A 24,182-nucleotide genomic window follows, 5' to 3' on the forward strand; every position below is an offset into this window, starting at 1 on the left:
TGGGAATGATATTCCAGAGTCAATAGAAGAACAAACAGGAGTAAGAGAGCACACAGAACAGTACTACCGCTATTCACACTGACTGGTAGAAATGTTCATATGTGAGTAAGACACTTAAGTTGATCCATGTTTGTGCTTTTTTAATAATACTAGTATCTTTGAGGTCATAGTTTGGTTTGTTATACACTGGAGTTACAAAGGAAATGAATGGAAAACAGTACTGTTCTTTAGTGGGGCGTCCCTCCCCCAATGAAAGGTGGATAAGAGAGCTTAGAGGTCATTGATAGAATCCCTATACATACTTACAACAAAAACACACACACACACACACACAGGCGCATACACACACAGTCATACTGGACAGAAATAGTCAAAACGATGCGAGCCAGAGAGAAGATTGGAGTTCCATTGAAATCTTCTCAAAATACGATTTTATTCCACAAAGTCTATGTTTGTTATCCATTACCGGACAAATCCATTGTTGATTTTTAACTGATTTGAAAAAGTCGATGTACAGTCCTCCAAGGTGGCTCACTCCATTCGTCTCCGATGCTCAACTCACCCTTATAATCAGAGATTTAGAAGAAAAAAAACACTTGAACAGTTTAAATTGACATTGAAGCACAGCAATCCCATACATTCAGACATTTCTGAAGAGACTAAATGAAATGCTTGTGGTAAAAGACAAGTACTGGGCTATGTAGCTCCCACAAGCCATTAACTACCCATTCCTCTGCACTACATGTTTCAATCCAGAGAACCCACCTCTGTCTTTCATTCCTTACTTCCTGCGTTTTAATCCATCTCTTATCTGCTGTGAGACTTATTCCATCCTCATACTGTATATCGGCTCGGAACATTCAAGGTCCAAGATTCTATGAGTTGTGTGTTAGAACATTCCGGGCCCTGGGCTGAACCCCATGTCCATGTCCCTGCCACGATGCCTCATATGCCCCCCCATCATCATCGTTTGCTGGGGGGGTGCACCCATGCCTTGTAGTGACATCATCATATTGGGTGACCCCCCAGGCCCAGGGTGGTTGTAGAGCACCCCCCTCTCCTTCCCCTGCATCATGCCCCCCGGACCCCCCGGTGACATCATCCGGTGCTGGGGTCCCATCATTCCCTGACCCATGAACCCTGGGGGTCCATGCGGCCGCATATGATTGTGAGAAGGGTTTCCCATGGGTATGTCCTGGGGGGCCATACCACCTCCCGGCCCCCCAGCCATCCCCCCCATCCCTTGCATGGACATGCCCATTCTGGGCGGGCCCTCCCCCATCATACCCTGCATCATCCCCTGCATGTGTGGAGGTTTCCCCCCTGGGCCAGGCCCATCTCCTCCTCCCCTGGGGTAGTAGGACAGAGTCTGGCTGGGCTTCTCTGATGGGATGATCCTGGACAGGTCAAACTCTGGCATACCGGATGCTCCTGTTCGCATCACTTCATGCAGATCTGCATCACTAAACTCTCCCTGCATGTTGAACTGCGGTCCTCCAGGGTTGTTGGGCCTACCCCCGTCGCCTCCCCCTCCATGGGGCATGTTCCCCATCCGACCCCCCATAGGACCCCCCTCTCCCTGGAAGCCCATGGGATGTCCTGGGAAGCCCTGGGGCCCGGGGCCATTGTGGGGGGAGAAGGGACCCTGCTGGGAGGGGGATTGGGGCAGGGGGTAGCCCTGCACTCGGTGGGAGTAGCCCATGCGCCCCTGGGGCATCATCTGGGGGTTGCCCATGCCTTGGTCCTGGGGGTTTGGGGGCATCATCATGCCATGGGGCATCATGCCCGGGCCAATGTTGGGAGAGGGCATCTGCTGGGGCATGCCGTGGGAGAGAGGCTGGGAGCCCATGGGGGTCATACCCAGAGGACTGAGGGCAGGCATTGAGCTAGAGGAGCCGGGGCCCATCATACGAGGAGGACCTTGGTGCTGGTTCATTCCCATACCTACAGAGGGCCACAGAGAGAGACAAGAGGGATGTTAGTGCACCATACAACACAGACAGCAAACCTACATCAAGTGGCATAAACAGAGTCACACCTCTATGAAAAAGGGTTCAAAATACATCCCAAAAATGGTTTAACATGACTTCTAGCCATGTCTCCATCCACTCACCATTGTTGTTCATGGGGGGTAGATTTGGGGAGCGCGCGGGGGTGAGTCGTCGTCCGAGCTCGCCACCGTCTTGATGGCGTCGTGATAGAGGGGGGTGGAGCTTGGCATGGCGAACTTAGACATGCGTGACATCATGATGGAGAGGGGGTTCTGGGATAGCGTGGGTTCGGGGGGGAGGGAATAGGGGCTGCCGGTCGGGGCGCCACCTGGACCCCCCTGGAGGGGCATGGGGCCAGACTGGGCTCCTGACGAGGGGGGGACGTTACCACCTGGTGAGAGAGGAGAGAGAGAGGAGAGAAGAGAGGAGAGAGATGAAATATAAGAACTATTTACCCTAGGTAGCAAAACATATCCTGGTTTGAAATAGATATATAAGGGACATTGTGGCAAACACATTTTAGATTCAGACATCAACCGGCCGTGATTGGGAGTCCCGTCGGGTGGTGCACAATTGGCCCAGTGTCGTCCGGTGTTTGTCCGGTGTAGGCAGTCATTGTAAATAAGAATTTGTTCTTAACTGACTTGCCTAGTTAAATAAAGGTTAAATTAAACTTTAAAATGTTTTAATTGTAAAAAATGATGGGGGTGTGATTTCCCTGAAAAGGGAGAATGTTTCTGCTTTGGGAAAATGTGTTTAGATGGATGAGAATGATGCTTTCAATTGACTTATAAATTACATGATTTAAAGATGACAGACAAATGCTAGCATGCCTGATTCACAACACAGAGGTCTGTTTAGACTGCTTTGGTCAACAGACATTACAAAACAGCCCTCTATCAAAGACGTGAGGTCATCTTCACCCAATCATCATTCAAGAGAAAGGTAGTAAGTATTAAAATCTCTTTGAAAATGAATATTATCTGTCTTGAAATTGAAATACAATTTTTTATGTTGTTTATCACAGCAGTTGAGAGAAAGAGGGGGAGAGAGAGATGAGACAGCCTATAGGGAGGAGGTCAGAGACCTCAGCAAGACAAAGGAGCTGACCGTGGACTACCGGAAAAGGAGGGTCGAGCACTCGCCTATTCACATCAACGGGGCTGTATTAAAGAGGGTCGAGAGCTTCAAGTTGGATCTACCATGGTCCACACACACACATCAACACAGTCGTGAAGAGGGCACGACAACGCCTCATCCCCCTCAGGAGGCTGAAACGATTTGGCATGGGCCCTCAGATCCTCAAAGTGTTACAGCCGCACCACTGAGAGCATCTTGACTGGCTGTATCACAGCTTCATATGGCAACTGCTTTGCATCCGACTGCAATGGCTGGGTGCTCTGTTATACAGGACCTCTATACCAGGCGGTGTCAGAGGAAGGCCCTAAAAATGGTCAAAGACTCCAGTCACCCAAGAATGCTAAATAGTTAGTTAAAAAGTTAACCAAATAGCTACCCGGACTATCTGCATTTACCATTTTGGTACCGACTGACGCATCACATACGTTGCTGTTACCATTTATCATCTATCCTGTTGCCTAGTCACTTTATTCATACCTATATGTACATATCCACCTCTTACCCCTGCACATCAACTCTGTATATAACCAAGTTTTCATTACTGAATGTGTATTTATTATTATTATTATTATTATTATTATTATTATTATTATTATTATTATTATTATTATTATTATTATTATTATTATTATTATGTGTTTTACTTTACTATTATTTCTCTCTGCATTGTTGGGAAGGGCTCGTAAGTAAGCATTTCACTGTTAGTCCACACCTGTTGTTTACAAAGTACGTGACAAATCAAATTTGATTAGCGAGAGAGCGAGCGAGAGAAAAAGAGAGAGGTAGAGGGAGAAAGAACATCAACAAGAATAAAGCCATAGAAGTACTGTACCTTGCTCCATGTTACCCATCATGTTAGGTGAGGTCATACTGAGGGGGGTTTTTCCCCCCTGCTGCTGGGGGAGTACTGGGCTAGGCATGGGGGGTTTGGGGGAGGATGCCCACCCTGGAGAAGGGTTGGGGAGGGACGGGGACCTCATATGTACTGGGGAGGCACCAGCAGACCCCATCATAGAGTGAGGGGACTTCATTGGGGCCGAGTTGGCAGTGTTAGGGGGGCCGTTGGGTCCCGGAGGGCCGGAGAGCATACCAGCCAGCTGGGAGGGGGTCTGGGGGGACTTGAGGTTCCCAGAGGGAGAGCCCATCATGGGGGATTGCACCTGCCTCAAAGGAGGGGACTTGAGGGGATTGAGACTGGGCGAGCTGGCCCCTCCTGACTGGATGTTCAGTTCTGCAGGCTTACGTCCCCTCTGGCCCTGGGGTGTTCCGGCGGCGGGGGGAAGGTGGTTGAGTCGGCCGTTGCCCGCCGTAGGCGTGGTCCTGTGCTCCGGGCCACGGTAGGGCTGCTCTCCATGAGGCCCCCTCATACTTCCAGGACCCCCTTGGAAGGGCCGTCCGGGCCCCATGGGGAAGTCTCCTGGCTGGGGATGGTCAGGGAAGTGGGACCCCTGCATCTGCCTTCCCTGGGGCCCCATGTTGTCCATTGGAGGCCCTCTCATTCTCATTATCTCGTCTGGGCTCATATTCATTGGCCGATCTCGTAGTTGGGGGTTCCCATGGGGGCCCATGCCAAACTCAGGGCCCATATCCCGGCCCCCCATCACAGCCAGTCTGGAGGAGGGGCTCATGGGGCCCTCGCCAGGCATCCTGGGAAACATCATCCCGCCCCCGTTGCCCGGCTCCATGCCGCCTCTTTGGTGTCCCATCATCCTCTGCATCTCCATCATCATCTGTGGAGGAAGGCCCGGTCCCTTGTCTCCCCCCATGCCCTGGTGAAACATAGCCTCCTGGACTGACTGGGGGTTGGGGAAGCGCTCTCCCCGCAACCCTGGACCTCCGAACATCCCCCCTGGCCCTCCTGGGAATCCTCGGCCATCCCCCATCCCCATTCTGGGGGGCATGTCTTCAGGCCAGCCCATCCCAGCCCTGGGGGGTCCCTCCATATCAGGATTCATCATGCCTTGGGGGAACCCTGGCATCCTCTGCATGTGAGGCGGCATCCCTCTGGGGCCCATGGCAATGCGCTCCTGGTAGTGCTCTGATGGCCCCCCTGGACCCCACACCTCTCCGGGGCCCATCTGGTAGGGGGGTGGGGGTCCTCTCATCATGCCGCGCGGCCCGTGGGGATGCATCATCATGTCGGGAGGAAGTGGGCGGTGATGCATTTCCTGTTTCCTCTTCTTCTCCTCATAGAACTCCTGCTGCAGCTTCAGCCAGGCCACCTGCTCCGGGGTCATGTGATCTCCGTCTCCACACCCCCCAGGACCTATCATGTGACCCAGCTCATCTGGGAAGGGGGGCATGTCTCTGGGGTGTCCATGCAGGGGGCCGAATGGGGGTCCCTGGGGTCGGGGCCCTCCTGGTCCCACTGGTGGACCTAGGCTCTGGGACTGGGCCATCATGGCCTGGAGAGGGCCCTGCTCCGGCCTCCTGGGTCCCACATCAGGCATGCTGTCGTGGAGCTGTGAAGGTCCCCCATGGGGGCCGGGTGGCGGTGGGGCGTCGCGGTCGTCAGGGAAGAGCATGCGCTGGATGTCTCGGAGGGTCTGGAGGGAGCGTTGGCGGTGCTCCAGCTGTTCCTGGGACAGTCCCTCGGTATTGGCCTCCATGTTGAGAAGCTCCTGGGCCAGTTGCTGCTGCTGCTGCTGCTGGGGTGTCAGACCAGGGTGACCCATCCCCATTGACCCCGGCCCTCCTCCTTCCCCAGGCTGAGGGGGGTTCACAGGGGGCATGCCCTGTTCGGACTGAGGCTGGCACCCAGGGGCCTGGTCACCTGGACCCATGGTATTACCAGGGATTTTCTTGGGGTCCATGCCTGCTGAGGAGGCCCCATCCTGGGTGAGTGAACCAGGCTTAATCCCCTGGGGAGGGGGCTGGGGTGGAGCTTGATCAGTCATGCCAGGTTTAGACACTGTCTGGTGGTTCTGGTCTGAGGGGTGAGATGACTGCTGAGAGGGCTTGGAGTCACCTCGGAGGGGTCCTGTCTGATTGTTCTAAATTGAAGAAAGGAAAAAAGAGAGAGGGAATTAAAAACAAGGAGGCTTGAGTAAGTGAGGGTTTGTGCGGTCATCACCTTTGTCACTGTGTATTGTGTGTATGTGTGTGTGTTTAACTATACTGGACGTGTTTAACTAAGTCCCCACAAGAATAGTAAACAAACCAAAATTTTACCAACTGGGAACATTTTGTTAGTCCCCACAAGGTCCAATGCTATTTCAAGGCAGTTTAGGGTTTAGGGTTAAGGTTAGTGTTAGGCTTAGAATTTGGGATAGGAGCTGGGTTACGGTTTAGGTTTGGTTTTAGGGTTAAGGATAGGTTTAGGGAAAATGTAATTTAAGGGGACTGAATTGTGTGTCCCCACTAGGTTATTTATACAAGACTGTGTGTGTGTGTGTTCTTACCAGGGGTGGGAGGGGGGTCTTGTCCTTGCTGTTGGATATGTTTTTCATGTGGAAGTTGATTATGTTTTCTGAGTGTCCTGTTAAAACAGCATCGGCTGCCCTGAGGATCAGAAACCAGACAGTCACACATCAGTCAGCGGTCTGTGTGTGTGTGTGTGTGTGCGCGCATGCGTGGTGTGTGTCCACGTGTGCCAGCAGAATGACGGCAGTGTTAGACAAGGGCATGAAGGAAATGCCAAGGTTGACAGACTTAACAAACAACTTTACACACATTCTCCAATTAACATCCACATCTTTCATCTCCTATTCCCTACAGAGGACAGTGTTAATCTGAGCTAACTGAAACACACACACACTTTCAGGCACATTGAAAACAAAGCATAGCTGCAGGCTTTCACATGTTCGGTGGAGAGCAATATTTCTGGATTTGATGTCTCCTCTACTTTCTCAGAGAAATGTGCAGCATGATGTGCTTATGCACATTGGTTATTATTCTCTGCCCCCTCCGTGTGTACAGTGTGTGTGCGTGCGTGCGTGCGTGCGTGTGTGTGTGTGTGCCTTGAGTGTACAAAACATTAGGAATATCTTTCCATGACACACTGACCAGGTGAAAGTCATGATCCCTTATTGATGTCACAATCCCTTATTAATTGTTGCATTTATATTTTTGTTCAGTTTATATAAAGCACCAGTCAAAAGTTTGGACACACTTAGTAAAAATAAAGAAAAACTTTTGACTATTTTCTACATTGTAAAATAATAGTGAAGACATCAAAACTATGAAATAACACAAATGGAATCACGTAGTAAACAAAAGTGTTAAACAAATCAAAATATATTTTCTATTTGAGATTCTTCAAAGTAGCCACGCTTTGCCTTGTCTAGAGCATATCGGACTGTCCATCAACCAATTTCTTGGGCTAAAATACCTATTTGCCAATTGGCCTGGATCCTTTTATTGCCTACACAGAGCCCTGCCAATCCAACACGACTGGTCTGCCGACGTAACCGTCCAAGGGGGCTACAACAGACTCTTCCGTTGCGACGTCCCCCTAAGGCCCTTATGCTAGCCTGCTAGCCCCGGCCCGCTAGCTGTCTGAGTCGCCGTGTCTCCAGCTCGCCTAGTTACCACTGGTCCATTTGATCACTCGGCTACGCATACCCAAATGTCAATATGCCTTGTCCATTGCTGTTCTGGTTAGTGATTATTGTCTTATTTCACTAGCCTTTAGCCGTACCCTTATCCTACTCTTCGTCAGTTCCTCTGGTGATGTAGAGGTGAAACCAGACCCAGGAGCACCTAGCTCCACTCCCATTCCCCAGGCACTCTCCTTTGTTGACTTCTGTAACCGTAAAAGCCTTGGTTTCATGCATGTTAACATCAGAAGCCTCCTCCCTAAGTTTGTTTTATTAACTGCTTTAGCACACTCCGCCAACACTGATGTCCTAGCCGTGTCTGAACCCTGGCTTAGGAAGGCCACCAAAAATCCATCCCTAACTAGAACATTTTTCTTCGACAAGATACAACTTCCAAAGGGGGCGGAGTTGCAATCTACTGCAGAGATAGCCTGCAGAGCTCTGTCATACTATCCAGGTCTGTGCCCAAACAATTCAAGCTGCTTCTTCTAAAAATTCACCTTTCCAGAAACAAGTCTCTCACCGTTGCCGCTTGTTATAGACCACCTTGTGCCCCCAGCTGTGCCCTGGACACTGTGAATTGATTGCCCACCATCTATCTTCAGAGTTCGTAGATGACCTAAACTGGGACATGCTTAACACACCGGCCGTCCTACAATCTAAACTAGATGTCTCACACAAATCAATGAACCTACCAGGTACAACCCCCAAATCCATAAACATGGGCACCCTCATTGATATCATCCTGACCAACCTGCCCTCTAAATACACCTCTAGGATCTCAGCGATCACTGCCTCATTGCCTACATCCGTAATGGGTCTGTGGTCAAAAGACCACCCTTCATCACTGTCAAACGCTCCCTAAAACACTTCAGCGAGAAGACCTTTCTAATCGACCTGGCCCGGGTATCCTGGAAGGATATTGACCTAATTCCGTCAGTAGAGGATGTCTGGTTGTTCTTAAAAAGTGCTTTCCTCACAATCTTAAATAAGCATGCCCCGTTCAAAAAATGTAGAATCAGGAACAGACATAGTCCTTTGTTCACTCCAGACCTGACTGCCCTTGACCAGCACTAAAACAACCTGTGGCGTACTGCATAAGCATCGAAGAGCCCCCGTGATATGTAACTTTTCAGGGAAGTTAGGAACCAATACAGGCAGTTAGGAAAGCAAAGGCTAGCTTTTTCAAACAGAAATTTGCATCCTGTAGCACAAACTCCAAAAAGTTCTGGGACATTAAAGTCCATGGAGAATAAGAGCACCTCCTCCCAGCTTCCCACTGCACTGAGGCTAGGAAACACTGTCACATCCACAATAATTGAGAATTTCAATAAGAATTTCTCAACGGCTGGCCATGCTTTCCACCTGGCTACCCCTACCCCGGTCAACAGCCCTGCACCCCCCACAGCAACTTCCCCATTTCTCCTTCACCCAAATCTAGATAGCTGATGTTCTGAAAGAGTTGCAAAATCTGGACCTCTACAAATCAGCTGGGCTAGACAATCAGAACCCTCTCTTTCTAAAATTATCCGCCGCAATTGTTGCAACCCCTATTACTAGCATGTTCAACCTCTCCTTCGTATCGTCTGAGATCCCTAAAGGTTGGAAAGCTGCCAGGGTCATCTCCCTCTTCAAAGGGGGAGACACTCTAGACCCAAACTGTTACAGACCTATATATATCCTACCCTGCCTTTCTAAGGTCTTTGAAAGCCAAGTTAACAAACAGATTATCGACCATTTCGAATCCCAACGTACCTTTTCCGCTATGCAATCTGTTTTCAGAGCTGGTTATGGGTGCAATTCAGCCATGCTCAAGGTCCTAAACGATATCATAACCGCCATTGACAAAAGACAATACTGTGCAGCCGTATTCATCAACGTGGCCAAGGCTTTCGACTCTGTCAATCACCACATTCTTATCGGCAGACTAAACAGCCTTGGTTTCTCAAATGACTGCCTCGCCTGGTTCACCAACTACTTCTCAGACAGAGTTCAGTGTGTCAAATCAGAGGGTTCAATTCTCGGGATGACTCTTTTCTCTGTATACATCAATGATGTCGCTCTTGCTGCTGGTGATTCTCTGATCCACCTCTACGCAGACGATACCATTCTGTATACTTCTGGCCCTTCTTTGGACACGGTGTTAACTAACCTCCAGACGAGCTTCAATGCCATACAACTCTCCTTCCGTGGCCTCCAACTGCTCTTAAATACAAGTAAAACTAAATACATGCTCTTCAACCGATCGCTGCCTGTACCTTGCCGCACGTCCAGCATCACTACTCTGGACGATTCTGACTTAGAATATGTGGACAACTACAAAAACCTAGGTGTCTGGTTAGACTGTAAACTCTCCTTCCAGACTCACATTAAGCATCTCCAATCCAAAATGAAATCTAGAATTGGTTTCCTATTTCGCAACAAAGTATCCTTCACTCATGCTGTCAAACATACCCTTGTAAAACTGACTATCCTACCAATCCTTGACTTCGGCAATGTCATTTACAAAATAGCCTCCAACACTCTACTCAGCAAATTGGATGCAGTCTATCACAGTGCCATCCGTTTTGTCACCAAAGCCCCATATACTACCCACCACTGCGACCTGTATGATCTCGTTGGCTGTCCCTCGCTTCATATTCACCGCCAAACCCACTGGCTCCAGGTCATATAGAAGTCTTTGCTAGGTAAAGCACAGCTCACTGGTCACCATAGCAGCACCCACCCATACCGCACGCTCCAGAAGGTATATTTCACTGGTCACCCCCAAAGCCAATTCCTCCATTGGCCACCTTTCCTTCCGGTTCTCTGCTGCCAATGACTGGAACGAATTGCAAAAATCACTAAAGCTGAAGACTCATATCTCCCTCACTAACTTTAAGCATCAGCTGTCAGAGCAGGTCACAGATCATTGCACCTGTACATAGCCCATCTGTAAATAGCCCATCCGTAAATAGCCCATACAACTATCTCATCCCCATATTGTTTTTTTCTCTTCTTTGCACCCCAGTATCTCTACTTGCACATTCATCTTCTGCACAGCCATCACTCCAGTGTTTAATTGCTAAATTGGAATTTCTTCGCCACTATGGCCTATTTATTGCCTTACCTCCCTAATCTTACCTCATTTGCACACACTGTATATAGCTTTTTGTGTATTGTGTTATTGACTGTATGCTTGTTTATTCCATGTGTAACTGTGTTGTTGTTTGTGTTGCACTGCTTTGCTTTATCTTGGCCAGGTCGCAGTTGTAAATGAGAAGTTGTTCTCAACTGGCCTACCTGGTTAAATAAAGGTGAAATATATATTTTTTTTAAATGACAGTTTTGCACACTCTTGGCATTCTCTCAACCAGCATCATGAGGTAGTCACCTGGAATGCATTTCAATGAACAGTTAATTAAAAGTTAATTTGTGGAATTTCTTTCCTTAATGCAATGGAGCCAATCAGTTGTGTTGTGAGAAGGTGGTATACAGAAGACAGCCCTATTTGGCAAGAACAGCTCAAATAAGCAAAGAGAAACAGCAGTCCATCATTACTTTAAGACATAAGGGTCAGTCAATACGGAACATTTCAAGAACTTTCTTCAAGTGCAGTCTCAAAAACCATCAAGCACTACGATGAAAATGTCTCTCATGAGGTCCGCCACAGGAAAGGAAGACCCAGAGTTAACTCTGCCGCAGAGGATAAATTCATTAGTTACCAGCCTCAGAAATTGCAGCCCAAATAAATACTTCAGAGTTCAAGTAACAGACACATCTCAACATCAACTGTTCAGAGGAGACCACGTGAATCAGGCCTTCATGGTCGAATTTCTGCAAAGAAACCACTACTAAAGGACACCAATAATAAGAAGAGACTTGCTTCGGCCAAGAAACACAAACAATGGACATTAGACCGGTGGAAATCTGTTCCTAGGTCTGATGAGTACAAATTTGAGATTTTTGGTTCCAACCACAGTTTCTTTGTGAGACGCAGAGTAGGTGAACGGATGACCTCTGCAAAGGTGGTTCCCACCGTGAAGCATGGAGGAGGTGTGATAGTGTCACCAGCAAAGCACAGTCACACTCACAAAACACACCGAATAAAGCCCATTGAGTGGAGAACATTTAGCAAAAAGTTAAATCTATGCACGCCTAAATATCTTATATTGAGTGATAATTAACTTGTTTTTTCGTACCAAGCTAGCAGATACAAGCTGGCAGATAATTGTCTTATTTCAAGATATTTTACCTTCATATGACAATTAATACGGTGATTAAGTTCAAATATCTTGAAAAATATATTTTTGCAGTGTAATATACATTCATTCGCTGTGATCGACCTTACTTGTTGGCCATCTCTGTAGTGAAGACATAAACCACTTTAGACCCAGCCTTCTGACCACCCGCCGACTCCGACGCTGCGCCCTGGCCTCCTAGTGGATTGTGGGAGGGCGTGGAAGAGCGGCTGAGTCCGGCGTTGGAGGGAGGATGGGAGTTGGAGTCCTGGGGCTTCACGTCACTGGAGTTACAGTCTGGGGAAGGACAGAGAGGTTCATTGGTACTGTAGTTTTCAGTAGCAGGTAGAAATGGGGATGACCGACAGACACACAAAGTCACACACACACACTCACTGAAGAATCCTTTGTCGTCCTCATCACTCTCTCCTCCAGAGCACCAGTCAGCTCCACTGTAGGGCTGCCTCCTCTCAGCCACACACATCCTCTTCACCCTGTTACTGTCTGTATACACACACACAGTCAGTGTGTGTGTAGCTGTGTTTTCATGTGTGTGCGTGCGTTTCTACAGACCAGAGTTCGAGCTGAGCTCCCATGTCAATAGCACACACAAACACACTTTCCCCTCTCCCCTCCCTTCTCTAAGTGCAGTCCTGTGCACCAGACTCCCAGGAGCAGAAGAGAGACCGACACAGCAGTGGATCAAGGGCAGAGTGCGTGACCATAATGACACGCTTTCAGGGGCCTGCTGCTGTTTCCACAGCCACAACACATGTTCACACAGAATGGATTCGTAACATGCCCACTAACATCAACAGCTATTGTGTTAGAGAAACAGAAATATATAAGCACTTTAGCTTCATGGAAATGCAAGCTTAGAAAGTAGGAAGTCATCAGTAAATAGGTCACTACTTCATACCACTACATATACCGGTACTCAACTTGACATATTTGAGCTGAATACTACTTAGAGTGCAGTGTAATACTCACCCTTGTCATCGCTGGTGGGCGTGACTGTGTCTGGCTGCTGCTCGTTGTAGGACTCCACCGAGGTGCTCCTCTCTCTTTTTACCTTCACCTTTGACCCCTGTCCCCCAGAGGTCAGGCCCTGGCCGTTCTTCAGCCCCCCCATGCCCCCTGGGCCTGTCCCCAATACACCCCCCTGCTGGGAGCCCTTAACACCCACTGTCTTGAGGTCGCAGGGCGAAGCCTGAAGTTGGCTGCCGCAGCTTCCTGGTTTGTTCTGATTGGGCAGTTTGGAGTCCATTTGGGCGGCACCACCGGAGGGAGACATGACAGGAGGGGAGCGCACCATGACTTCTGGCTTGGGTTTAGGACTGAGAGAGGGGGAGATGAGGAGGAGGGAGAGAGAGAAGTGCTTATCAACTGTACAGAAATAAACTGAAGCAAATTGTACTTCATGCACTCTTTCATAGTGACAGACAGTGAAAAAAAATGTCAGCATAATTTTTATTTAACCTTTATTTATCCAGGTAGTCTCATTGATATAAAAATCTATTGACCTGGTCATGGTTAGGCAAGAGGGAAGACAACTTTACTTAGACTGATGAGGAAGAATTACTGGAGACTTGGGTTATGACATTCCAGGAGAATCAAGTGCATATCTCACACTCTGTGTGTACGTGTGTGAATGCCGCAACAGATATGGCTCCCCAAGTAGTACACTCAGGGAGAATCTCAATTGCATACTCCTCACGTCCCTTCTCCTGTCTCTAGTCAGACCGCAATCCCTCCTCACATCCCTTCTCCTGTCTCTAGTCAGACCGCAATCCCTCCTCACATCCCTTCTCCTGTCTCTAGTCAAACTGCAATCCCTCCTCACATCCCTTCTCCTGTCTCTAGTCAGACTGCAATCAGTCCTCACCTCTAGTCTGAAACTTCCATCATTGAAGTTGTTTGTGGTGACGAGGGGCGGAGAAGAGTTTTACAAAACAAAGTCATCCGCGATTGGATCATCTAACCCAGTGGTCACCGAAAGGCATTCCTAGTCGATCACCAAACATTCACAAAAAAAAACACGATTAAGATTTGCGATCATGTTTTTTAATTCGTCTTGTACTGTTTACGGTAGATGCACTCGATTCAACTCACCTGCGCCTCGAGTAGGCGAAGCTTTCCCATTTGTCTAAAGGTACAAACTCTGTCATCCCGCGGGCCCGGAGAGCAAATCAAGTGCACTATATTGGCCACGGTCTACCGCTGGCAAATCGGATGACTCAGTGTAACGTAGCGGACATAAAAGAAAGCTACAGCGAAGTTGATACTGTGAGATGTCAAAGCTTTTAAAACAACGACTAGAGCGACTGTCAACAAATACAGCAAAGAGCTGCTGTTTTTATGAGTGAGCTCATGTTTTAAAGTTCTTACTCAGCACTGTCAACACTTTTTATAGGCCATAAAATGCGCAATTCTTCCAACTTCCACTCGCGCTACAACCAGCATTGTAGCTGTAATGCATGAGTAGGAACGTATCGATAGGCTTGCGTTGTTATTTGCAGCTTGGGTCTATATTTCACTTTCTCTGTTCATAGGAGTAACAACATGAATTTGTGCACGAGGCAGAAATAATGCAGTGCGACTTCAGTTTCGCCATCAGCTGGAAAACGGTGTCCCTTTTTGGTCAATGTCAGCGGAGGAAAGGGAGAGCGGAGGGACATTGAGGGGCGGACCCTCAGTCTGCTGCTCTCTCCCTCCACTGAGACTGACTATCAGATGCAGGCACCATCAGCCCAGTACAATTAGAATAAAAAGCACATTATTTAAATGTATAGTCACTCAGCTGTGCCTCACAAGTAATACAACAACTGATCTATTACCGGTGCGATAATACAGCCTACCTCAAATGTTGAAATGTCATTGAAAATAATTGTCTGAACAACAATGATTTGGCAGGGTAATTCAAGCAAAGCCCATATGCGGTGATAATGTATTGGGCCTATAGCCTAGTAAACCTACTGCACAAACCTCATTGCTACAGTACTGTTTTTAATTGGCTAATGTTGCATATGCTTATGTTTTTTAAGTCATGTTAATTCTAAAAATCTTGGCTGTAGATCTCAGCTTGCATTTTGACTCAGAAAGTCATCTTGGCTCAAAAAGGTTGGTGACCACTAGTCTAACCAATCTGAGCAACAAAGCCAATGACAAATTTTCAAACAGCCACTTAACCCATGTGTGTTCTAGCTCTGGCTCAACCTATTGGTTTCTGAACCAATTAGAAGGCCCCGAATGTGTTCGCAGTCGCTGAAGGGTCGGACAGGTACTCCGGTCCAGACTCATTGCAGAGAAGAAACTAACGTCTGTGGGCGTGGCAAGGAGTGTGTGTGTGTAGCCAGGCAATCCTCTCTCCTCCTTCTCAAAATACAGATCAAAGGGTCCCTCCCCTCTGATCTTCTCCTCCGATGGGTTTTGAGAAGGAGGCAACGAGAGGAGTATGCAATTAAGATTCTCCCACAGTCTCTGTTAGTTCTTTTACTTCCCCACCACAACTTGTTTCCCCTAGAAAAGCAGTGGTGGCAAAGGTCGCAGGAAAAAGGTGGGGAGACAGAAGTACAGTTCTGGTGACTTCTTAAAAAGGACATTCTACTCAAACGATTCCAAATTATTTTAGAGTTTTTAAAGTCAGCCTTTTAGAGAACAACTTTACATTTGACACAACATCCTAATTGTTATTACTATTTAAAATAATTTTGAATAAGCATGAATTATTCAACCGAAAAAAACTGTTTCAATTACAAAGTATGTAATTTCCCTTTCAAGACACCATTGCCCCGTGAAGAGTTTTGTTGTGCAGTTGTTCCTAAACCATGCTACAAACTCTAGTTGTAATTGCCTTTTTTAATGGTGCCATGCATGCAATTACATTAAGAAATGTTGGACATTGACTGATTATCAGAATGCATGTTTCTCTCTCTGTGGCAATATTTTTATGTTCCTTTTTTGTTGTTGTGTGGCAGCATCAATTTTGTGAGTACAGAGAAAACACTTGACACAACCAGGGACACAGAGGGGAAACAGGCCAGAGCCTGGAGCTAGAGTTAATGCCCAGTGAACAGACTCCTGACTGAGGAGTCTCAGTTGGAAAAGAGACCAGAGTCAGACGGCTGGTTGGGAGTGGACCAAACTGACCTCTTGTCCCATCAACCCCTCCCCATCTCCCCCTACCTCTTTCCTCACTCCGCTCTTTCCATTGCCGGGAGGAGAGACTGCCAGAGTAGTGAATCACACACACACAACCTAACATGTGTGCAGACTAATACATAAAACACACACACACACACACACACACACACACACACACACACACACACACACACACACACACTCTCCTTCAGCAGCTCTATTTGTATGGAGGCACCCTAATTGAAAAACAGACTAAAAACAGTAGGCCTACTGTGTTCAAGACTTACGTTGTGGGAAATCCCCCAACCTACCATGATCCATCATTATAGCTACTAACCACTGTGCTGTACATACATCATCATTATAGCTACTAACCACTGAGCTGCACATACATCATCAGCCAATACCTACAGTTAGACCAGTGGTCACCAACCTTTTCTGAGTCAGAGTAATCCTATGCAACATTAACCAATTAAAAACAAACTGTAGCAGTGAGGTATGTGCAGTAAGCTATAGGCCCAATACATTATCACTGCATATTGGCTTTGCTTGTGCTTGTTGTAGCAGGAAGAACCCGCATTGTATGGCTTATAAAAGTGTGGAATACAAATTGTTGACAATGCTGAGTAAGAACTTACACATGAACTCCCTCATAAAACCACCATTTTGCTGTATTTGTTGACCGTCTCTCTTGTTAGGGTTTTAAAAGCTCACAGTATCAACCTTGCTGTAACTTTCTTTTATGTCTGCTACGTTACTGCAGACCCAGCAATCTGAGCCATCCGATTGGCCAGCGGTAGGCCTATAATGCACTTGATTTGTTCTCCGGGCCCCCCTGGGAAGGCAGAGTTTGCAGCTTCAGACACATGAAATGGTTCAAAATTTGAACACGTCGCCAACCCGGTGCGCAGGGCAGCTGAATCAGGTACACCTACTGCCAACAGCACGAGATGAAAAATAGGAATGTAAGGCTTTATTGTTTGAGAGAAATATTTGGTGATCGACTAGGAATGCCTTGTAGATCACAGTTGGTATAGGCAAGTATAGGCACAGTACAGACAGACCGAGGGGAGGGAAGGGAAACACACACACACACACACACCATTTTCTCACTGGTCAATAGTGAGGTAGGAATAATGTCTGCCAGAGTATTATATTTGGCTCGGATCACAACCATGTACAACTGACAGGGGCAGTTCTTCACAACCGTAGGCCAGAGACACAAACCATAATAATCTGGCGGAGAGGAGGATCAGGGCGGCTGCTTCTCAGTGGCCATGAGAAAAGTACAGCTCAGGAGAACAGGACACTTCCAACTGGCAGAGACAGCCCCATACCACACCCTACTGACACACACAGCTGAGAGAGAGAGAGAGAGGGATGGCAGGCGTTTGGCAGGGCAGATGCTGATTTTCAGTGGCTCCAGAAACATGAGTCAGCAGAGAGAAGATCCAAACACAGTGTACTCCCTGACCCCAGGACACACACCACTTTTACTACTACTACTTTACACAGACAGACACACGTACACTCGCTCTCCCTCACCTCTGTGTGTTGGTGGATGGGGAGTTCTTCAGTCTGTTGTGATGAATGGAGGGGGCTCCCAGCACCACAGAGCAGGGTGGGGTGATGAGCTGGTGGGGGCTGCCTGTGTGTGTGTGAGGGGCTTTCCCTCTGCCGTTCCCTCGGCCACCCGAACCTGGAATACTGTTCCCGATATTCCCAAGATTCCCCCGGCTGTCCTTGGCCTCCTCTCGTTCCTTCTTCCCTCGCTCTTTCTTGCTGAAGTGTGTTGCTGCCGTCCCTGCTGTGGCAGGCCTTTCCTCCTGGACCTCCAACATGCTCTGTGTGTGTGTGAGTGAATGTGTCTCAATAAGACTGTGCGTGTGTCAGATAGAGTGTGTGTTTCTATGTGAGGAAGAGAGTGGGTTTGTGCATGAAGTTTCCCCAAGGGGCTCTCACAGCCCTTGGGCACTCTGTGGAGAGAAGACAGAAGACAAATGTAAGGACACCTTTACAACAATTGTCATTGCTGTTACATGGTCATTGGTTATCACATTTGAAAATAATTCTGTTGTGTATCATCCTTTCTGGGAGAAGTTATGGGAGTCCCTGAATGTGGTTGACTGGGGGAAACACAGAATACTAATGGAGGCTCCACTGACTGAACTCTCAATTATGACTGCCTGGATTCTTATTGACCACAGAGCCCACACCGGTTCTTACACTGTGTGCGCATGCGTGTTTGCATATGCATTCTATGATGCGGCAGTGTGTGTGTGTGTGTGTGTGTGTGTGTTTGCCTGTGAGTGCATATGCATTCTGTTGCAGCAGTGTGTGTGTGTGTGTTTGCCTGTGAGTGCACATGCATTCTGTTGCAGCAGTGTGTGTGTGTTTGCCTGTGAGTGCATATGCATTCTGTTGCAGCAGTGTGTGTGTGTTTGCCTGTGAGTGCATATGCATTCTGTTGCAGCAGTGTGTGTGTGTTTGCCTGTGAGTGCATATGCATTCTGTTGCAGCAGTGTGTGTGTGTTTGCCTGTGAGTGCATATGCATTCTGTTGCAGCAGTGTGTGTGTGTGTTTGCCTGTGAGTGCATATGTATTCTGTTGCAGCAGTGTGTGTGTGTTTGCCTGTGAGTGCATATGCATTCTGTTGCAGCAGTGTGTGTTTTATCCCCCTCTGGTAATGACATGAGAATCCACAGTGAGCAGCACAGTCAGATCACACTGTCATCCCGCAAATATTTAGGAACTCCTCCAAAACACTCATACTGTAACCGGCTCCAGAAATCCACAGGGGGGGGCTGCTGGGACTGGAATTAACAGACAATCTCACACTGTTAGCTGCTCCTACAAGGGCTAACTATACACTACTGTACAGGGTTGTGTGTGTGTACAGCGAGAGAGAACTCCATAGGGACAGAGAGACCGACAGTGCTTTCAGAAAGTATTCACACCATTTCACTTTTCCACATTTAGTTGTGTTACAGCTTGAATTGAATTGAGATTTTGTGTCACTAATCTACACACAAAAGCCCATAAAGTCAAGGCATTTTGTTTTGTAGAAATGTTTTGAAAAACTTTTTTTTTCTTTCTTTGAAATGTCTTGAGTCTATAAGTATTCAATCCATTTGTTATGGCAAGCCTAAATAAGTTCAAGAGTAAAAATGTGCTTAACATATTGCAAAACAAATTGTGGTAATAGTGGTTAACATGATTTTTGAATGACTACCCCACACATACAGATAATTGTGCAGTCCCTCAATCGAGTAGTGAATTTCAAGCAAAAATTCAACCACAAAGATTAGGGAGGTTTTTCAATGCCTAGCAAAGATGGGCACCAATTTGTAGATGTGTACAAAAAAATATATATATACACATTTTTGAGCATGGTGAAATTATTAATTACACCATGAATGGTGTATCAATACACCCAGTCACGAACTCAGTTGCCAGAGAGGAAGGGATTTTACCATGAGGCCAGTGGTGATTATAAGTTTAATGGTTGTGATATATATATATATATATATATATATATATATATATATATATATATATATATATATATATATATAATAAATAAAAAACTGAGGATGGATCAACATTGAAGTAACTACACAGTACTAACCTAAAATGACAAAGTGGAAAGAAGAAAGCCTGTACAGAATACAAATATTTCAAAACATGCATCCTGCTTGCAACGAGGCACTTAAGTAATACTGCAAAAATGCGGCAAAGAAAATAACTTTTTGTCCGGAATACAAAGCATTGTTTGGGGCAAATCCAAACCATCACCGAGTACCACTTCATATTTTCAAACATTGTGCTGTCTGCATCATGTTATGGGTATGCTTGTCATCGGCAATAACTAGATTAGTTTTTGGGGATAGAAATAAACGGAATACAGCTATAAGCACAGGCAAAATCCTAGAGGAAACCCTGGTTCACTCTGCTTTCCAACAGACACTGTTTCAGCAGGACAAAAACAATAACTTAAAACACAAGGCTAAATCTACACTGGAGTCGCATACCAAGACGACATTGAATGTTCCTGAGTGGCCTAGTTAGTTTTGAAATCGGCTTGAAAATCTATGACAAAACTTAAAAATGGCTGTCTAGCAATGATCAACTTGACAGAGCTTGAATATTTTTTTTTAAATAATAAATGGGCAAATATTGTCTACTGAAAAAAAAATATAAAATGCATCATATAAAGTGTTGGTCCCATGTTTCATGAGCTGAAATAAAAGATCCCAGAACTGTTCCATATGCACAAGAGTTTTTTTCTCTCAAATGTTGTGCACAAATTTTTCTAACAAACCTGTTAGTGAGCATTTCTCCTACACACACACACACACACACACACACACACACACACACACACACACACACACACACACACACACACACACACACACACGTAAAGTCCACCTGTATGCAATCTAACTAATTATGTGACTTCTGAAGGTAATTGGTTGCACCAGATCTTATTTAGGGGCTTCATTGCAAAGGGAGTGAATACATATGCACGCACCATTTTCCCTTTCTTAGAATTTTTTTAAACAAGTTATTTTTTTAAATTTCACTTCACCAATTTGGACTATTTTCTGTATGTCCATTACATGAATTCCAAATAAAAATCAATTTCAATTACAGGTTATAATGCAACAAAATAGGAAAAACATCAAGGGGGATAAATACTTTTGCAAGGCACTGTATGCTGAGGAAAACCTAGTGCATTTACAAAGAAATTAGTTCTGCCTGAGCCTTAGAATAGCAAAACCACTCTGTCTTTCCTGTTGTAGCTAGATATACTCACATCTAGCTCACACACACACACACACACACACAGCAGGAACTGTCAATCACCCTCTCCCTCCAATCACACACTAACGAGACGCTAATTGGGCCACTTGCTGACATTCCTATCACACAGAACAAACACGCAGCACCCACCACACACACAAGCAACCACTAAAGCCTTGTTCACACTGGCAGTTTGAAGTGACTCAAATAAAATAAAAATGCATATCTGATTAGAATATGTTATTCTTCCTGCCAAAAAGCACATGTAATCGGATATTTCAAGCCACAAATCTGATTATTGGCCATGCGGCTTGTTTCTAAACGGTCAAATCGGATTTATTTGTTCTTTAGACTGATATTTGGCATATTTTGTTGTGTTTATATTTTTGTTGAATATAAGCATGCATACGTACATACAGAACAAGAATATAAACAATACATGTAAAGTGTTACTCCTATGTTTCATGATCTGAAATAAAAGATCCCAGAAATATTTCATACACACAAATAGCTTATTTCTCTCAAATGTAGTGACCAAAACATGTGTTACATGTTTAGTGAGTTTGCAGGCCATGGAAGAAGTGGGACATTTTCAGCTTCCAGAAATTGTGCACAGATCCTTGCGAAAAGGGGCTGTGCAATATATTCGGAAACATGAGGTGAGGATGGCAGATGAATGGCATGACAATGCGCCTCAGGATCTCATCACGGTATCTCTGTGCATTCAAATTGCCATAGATAAAATGCAATTGTGTCCATACTTTGTAGCTTATGACTGCCCATACCATAACCCCACAGCAACATGGGGCACTTTGTTCACAACGTTGACATCAGAAAACCGCTCGCCCACACGACGCCATCTGCCCGGTAGAGTTGAAACCGGAATTAATCTGTGAAGAAGACACTTCTCCAGCATGCCAGAGGCCATTGAAGATGAGCATTTGTCCACTGAAGTCGGTTATGACGTCGAACTGCAGTCGGATCAAGACCTTCCCTGAGAAGGTTTCTGGCAGTTTTGCAAAAATTCTTCATTTGTGCAAACCCACTGATTCATCAACTGTCTGGTCTCAGATGATCCCGCAGGCGAAGAAGCCGGATGCGGAGGTCCTGGGCTGCAGGCGAAGAAGCCGGATGCGGAGGTTTTGGGCTGCAGGCGAAGAAGCCGGATGCGGAGGTCCTGGGCTGCAGGCGAAGAAGCCGGATGCGGAGGTCCTGGGCTGCAGGCGAAGAAGCCGGATGCGGAGGTCCTGGGCTGCAGGCGAAGAAGCCGGATGCGGAGGTCCTGGGCTGCAGGCGAAGAAGCCGGATGCGGAGGTCCTGGGCTGCAGGCGAAGAAGCCGGATGCGGAGGTCCTGGGCTGCAGGCGAAGAAGCCGGAAGTGGAGGTCCTGGGCTGCAGGCGAAGAAGCCGGAAGTGGAGGTCCTGGGCTGCAGGCGAAGAAGCCGGATGCGGAGGTCCTGGGCTGCAGGCGAAGAAGCCGGAAGTGGAGGTCCTGGGCTGCAGGCGAAGAAGCCGGATGCGGAGGTCCTGGGCTGCAGGCGAAGAAGCCGGAAGTGGAGGTCCTGGGCTGGCGTGGTTACGTGTGCTCTGCAATTGTGGTGCCGGTAGATGTACTGCAAAATTCTCTAAAACGACATTGGAGGCAGCTTATGGTAGAGAAATTAACATTAAATTCTTTGGCAACAGCTCTGGTTGACATTCATGTAGTCGGCGTTCCAATTGCATGCTCCCTCAAAACTTGAGACATCTGTGGCATTGTGTTGTGTGACAAACTTTCACATCATAGAGTGGCCTTTTATTGTCCCCAGCACAAGGAAGCACCTTCGTAATAAGCATGCTGTTTAATCAGCTTCTTGATGTGCAACATCTGTCTGGTGGATGGATTATCTTGGCAAAGGAGATATGCTCACAAACAGAGATGTAAACAAAGTTGTGCCCAATTTGAGAGAAATAAGCTTTTTGTGTGCACAGAAAATGTCTAGGATATTTTATTTCAGCTCATGAAACGTGGGACCAACACCTTACATGTTGTGTTTATATTTTAGTATATAGAGTTAGATACAGTACATCTACACACACACACACACACACACACACACACACACACACACACACACAAAGAGCAGCCCCAGCAAAACAAACACCTATACGGTAACGGATAATCGGAGAGGTTCCTCTCCCACTATTAAAGTTGCTGATCAGTTAAACAACAAATGTGCTTCTTCAGTAAAGAGCCGCTGATATAAAGAGTGATTTCCACATTTAAAAAGAGGCAACTTAATTAAGTTTTGAAGTGCAGGTTTATTTATTTTTACACAGCTTGCACACAAACACACACTACCCTCTGGCTGGAAATGGCCTGCAGATGTTTCAGCCTCATTTATGCAAATCCAATATCGCAGCCCAGCCACAAGAGCAGTCGCGCTCTATACCTCGAAATCATTTTAAACACTATTTGTTAACACTCTCCCTTGCTTTTCTCTCCTCTGCAAGACCATGATTCACTCACACACACACACACACACACACCACACACACACACACACAGCTAAACCTGGATAACCACTGGAACGGCATATTAGACACACTCGTCTTGCACAATGAAAACATATTTACATGTAGCATGTGTCAACCTAGCCTGGATTTCATAGCAATAGCACACCACACACTCCAATTTGAACTGTCAGTACACACACACACAAGACAATAAAGACAGAAAATACCTTTGACAGACAGAACACAGGCGATAGCAGAAGGAACATTCATCTGTACACTATGCAGCTCCCAGTTCATTTCACTGAGTGTTCTAGTCCTTCCAACCAACATGTCTGAGACAGGGGGATGCCTTCCTCTTCCTGCTCTGATTGGCTGACAGCTGACACCTGGGATCTCACCTGTTCAGGTGACTTCCTGTACCCGGTGCCAGACAGACAACACGCCCTGGAGATAACACACACACGGAACGCACAGAATTCTTGGAACTCAGGGTAACGGCTAAATATAGCGCTGTGACGCCAAGGGAGAGGTTTGTGACATACAGGTAACTGCCAAAATAATGGAAACACTTGAGTAAATGAGGGATACAACGTATATTGAAAACAGGTTCTTCCACACAGGTGTGGTTCCTGGGTTAATTAAGCAATTAACATCCCATCATGCTTAGGGTCAAGTATAAAAATAGTTAGTGCTAGCAAGATCATTGGGAATTCCCTAACCATAACCATTTCAATGGGGTAAGGGATGTCCCAAGGATCCCGGATAGCACGTACCGAATAAAAATGCTGGGTAGGCCATTATTTTAGCTACCTTGGATTTACCCACATATAAATACAATGTCCCCCATC

The 24,182-nt window shown here is 46.6% G+C and overlaps 1 protein-coding gene across 1 annotated transcript; it reads right to left on the reverse strand.

The window, feature by feature from the left end:
- Window positions 1-125: 125 nt before the first annotated feature.
- LOC135547430 (B-cell CLL/lymphoma 9 protein-like) lies at window positions 126-23,687 on the reverse strand. Its single transcript, XM_064976448.1, is given in 10 exon segments — window positions 126-1,944; window positions 2,114-2,149; window positions 2,152-2,382; window positions 3,964-6,124; window positions 6,533-6,632; window positions 12,000-12,186; window positions 12,286-12,393; window positions 12,880-13,226; window positions 17,578-18,008; window positions 23,562-23,687. Coding segments are annotated over 9 exon segments (4,521 nt in total). The 5' UTR covers window positions 17,874-18,008; window positions 23,562-23,687; the 3' UTR covers window positions 126-889.
- Between the last annotated feature and the right edge of the window lie 495 nt (window positions 23,688-24,182).

This window comes from Oncorhynchus masou, chromosome 10 (genome assembly GCF_036934945.1).
Source record: "Oncorhynchus masou masou isolate Uvic2021 chromosome 10, UVic_Omas_1.1, whole genome shotgun sequence".
NCBI lineage: Eukaryota > Metazoa > Chordata > Actinopteri > Salmoniformes > Salmonidae > Oncorhynchus > Oncorhynchus masou.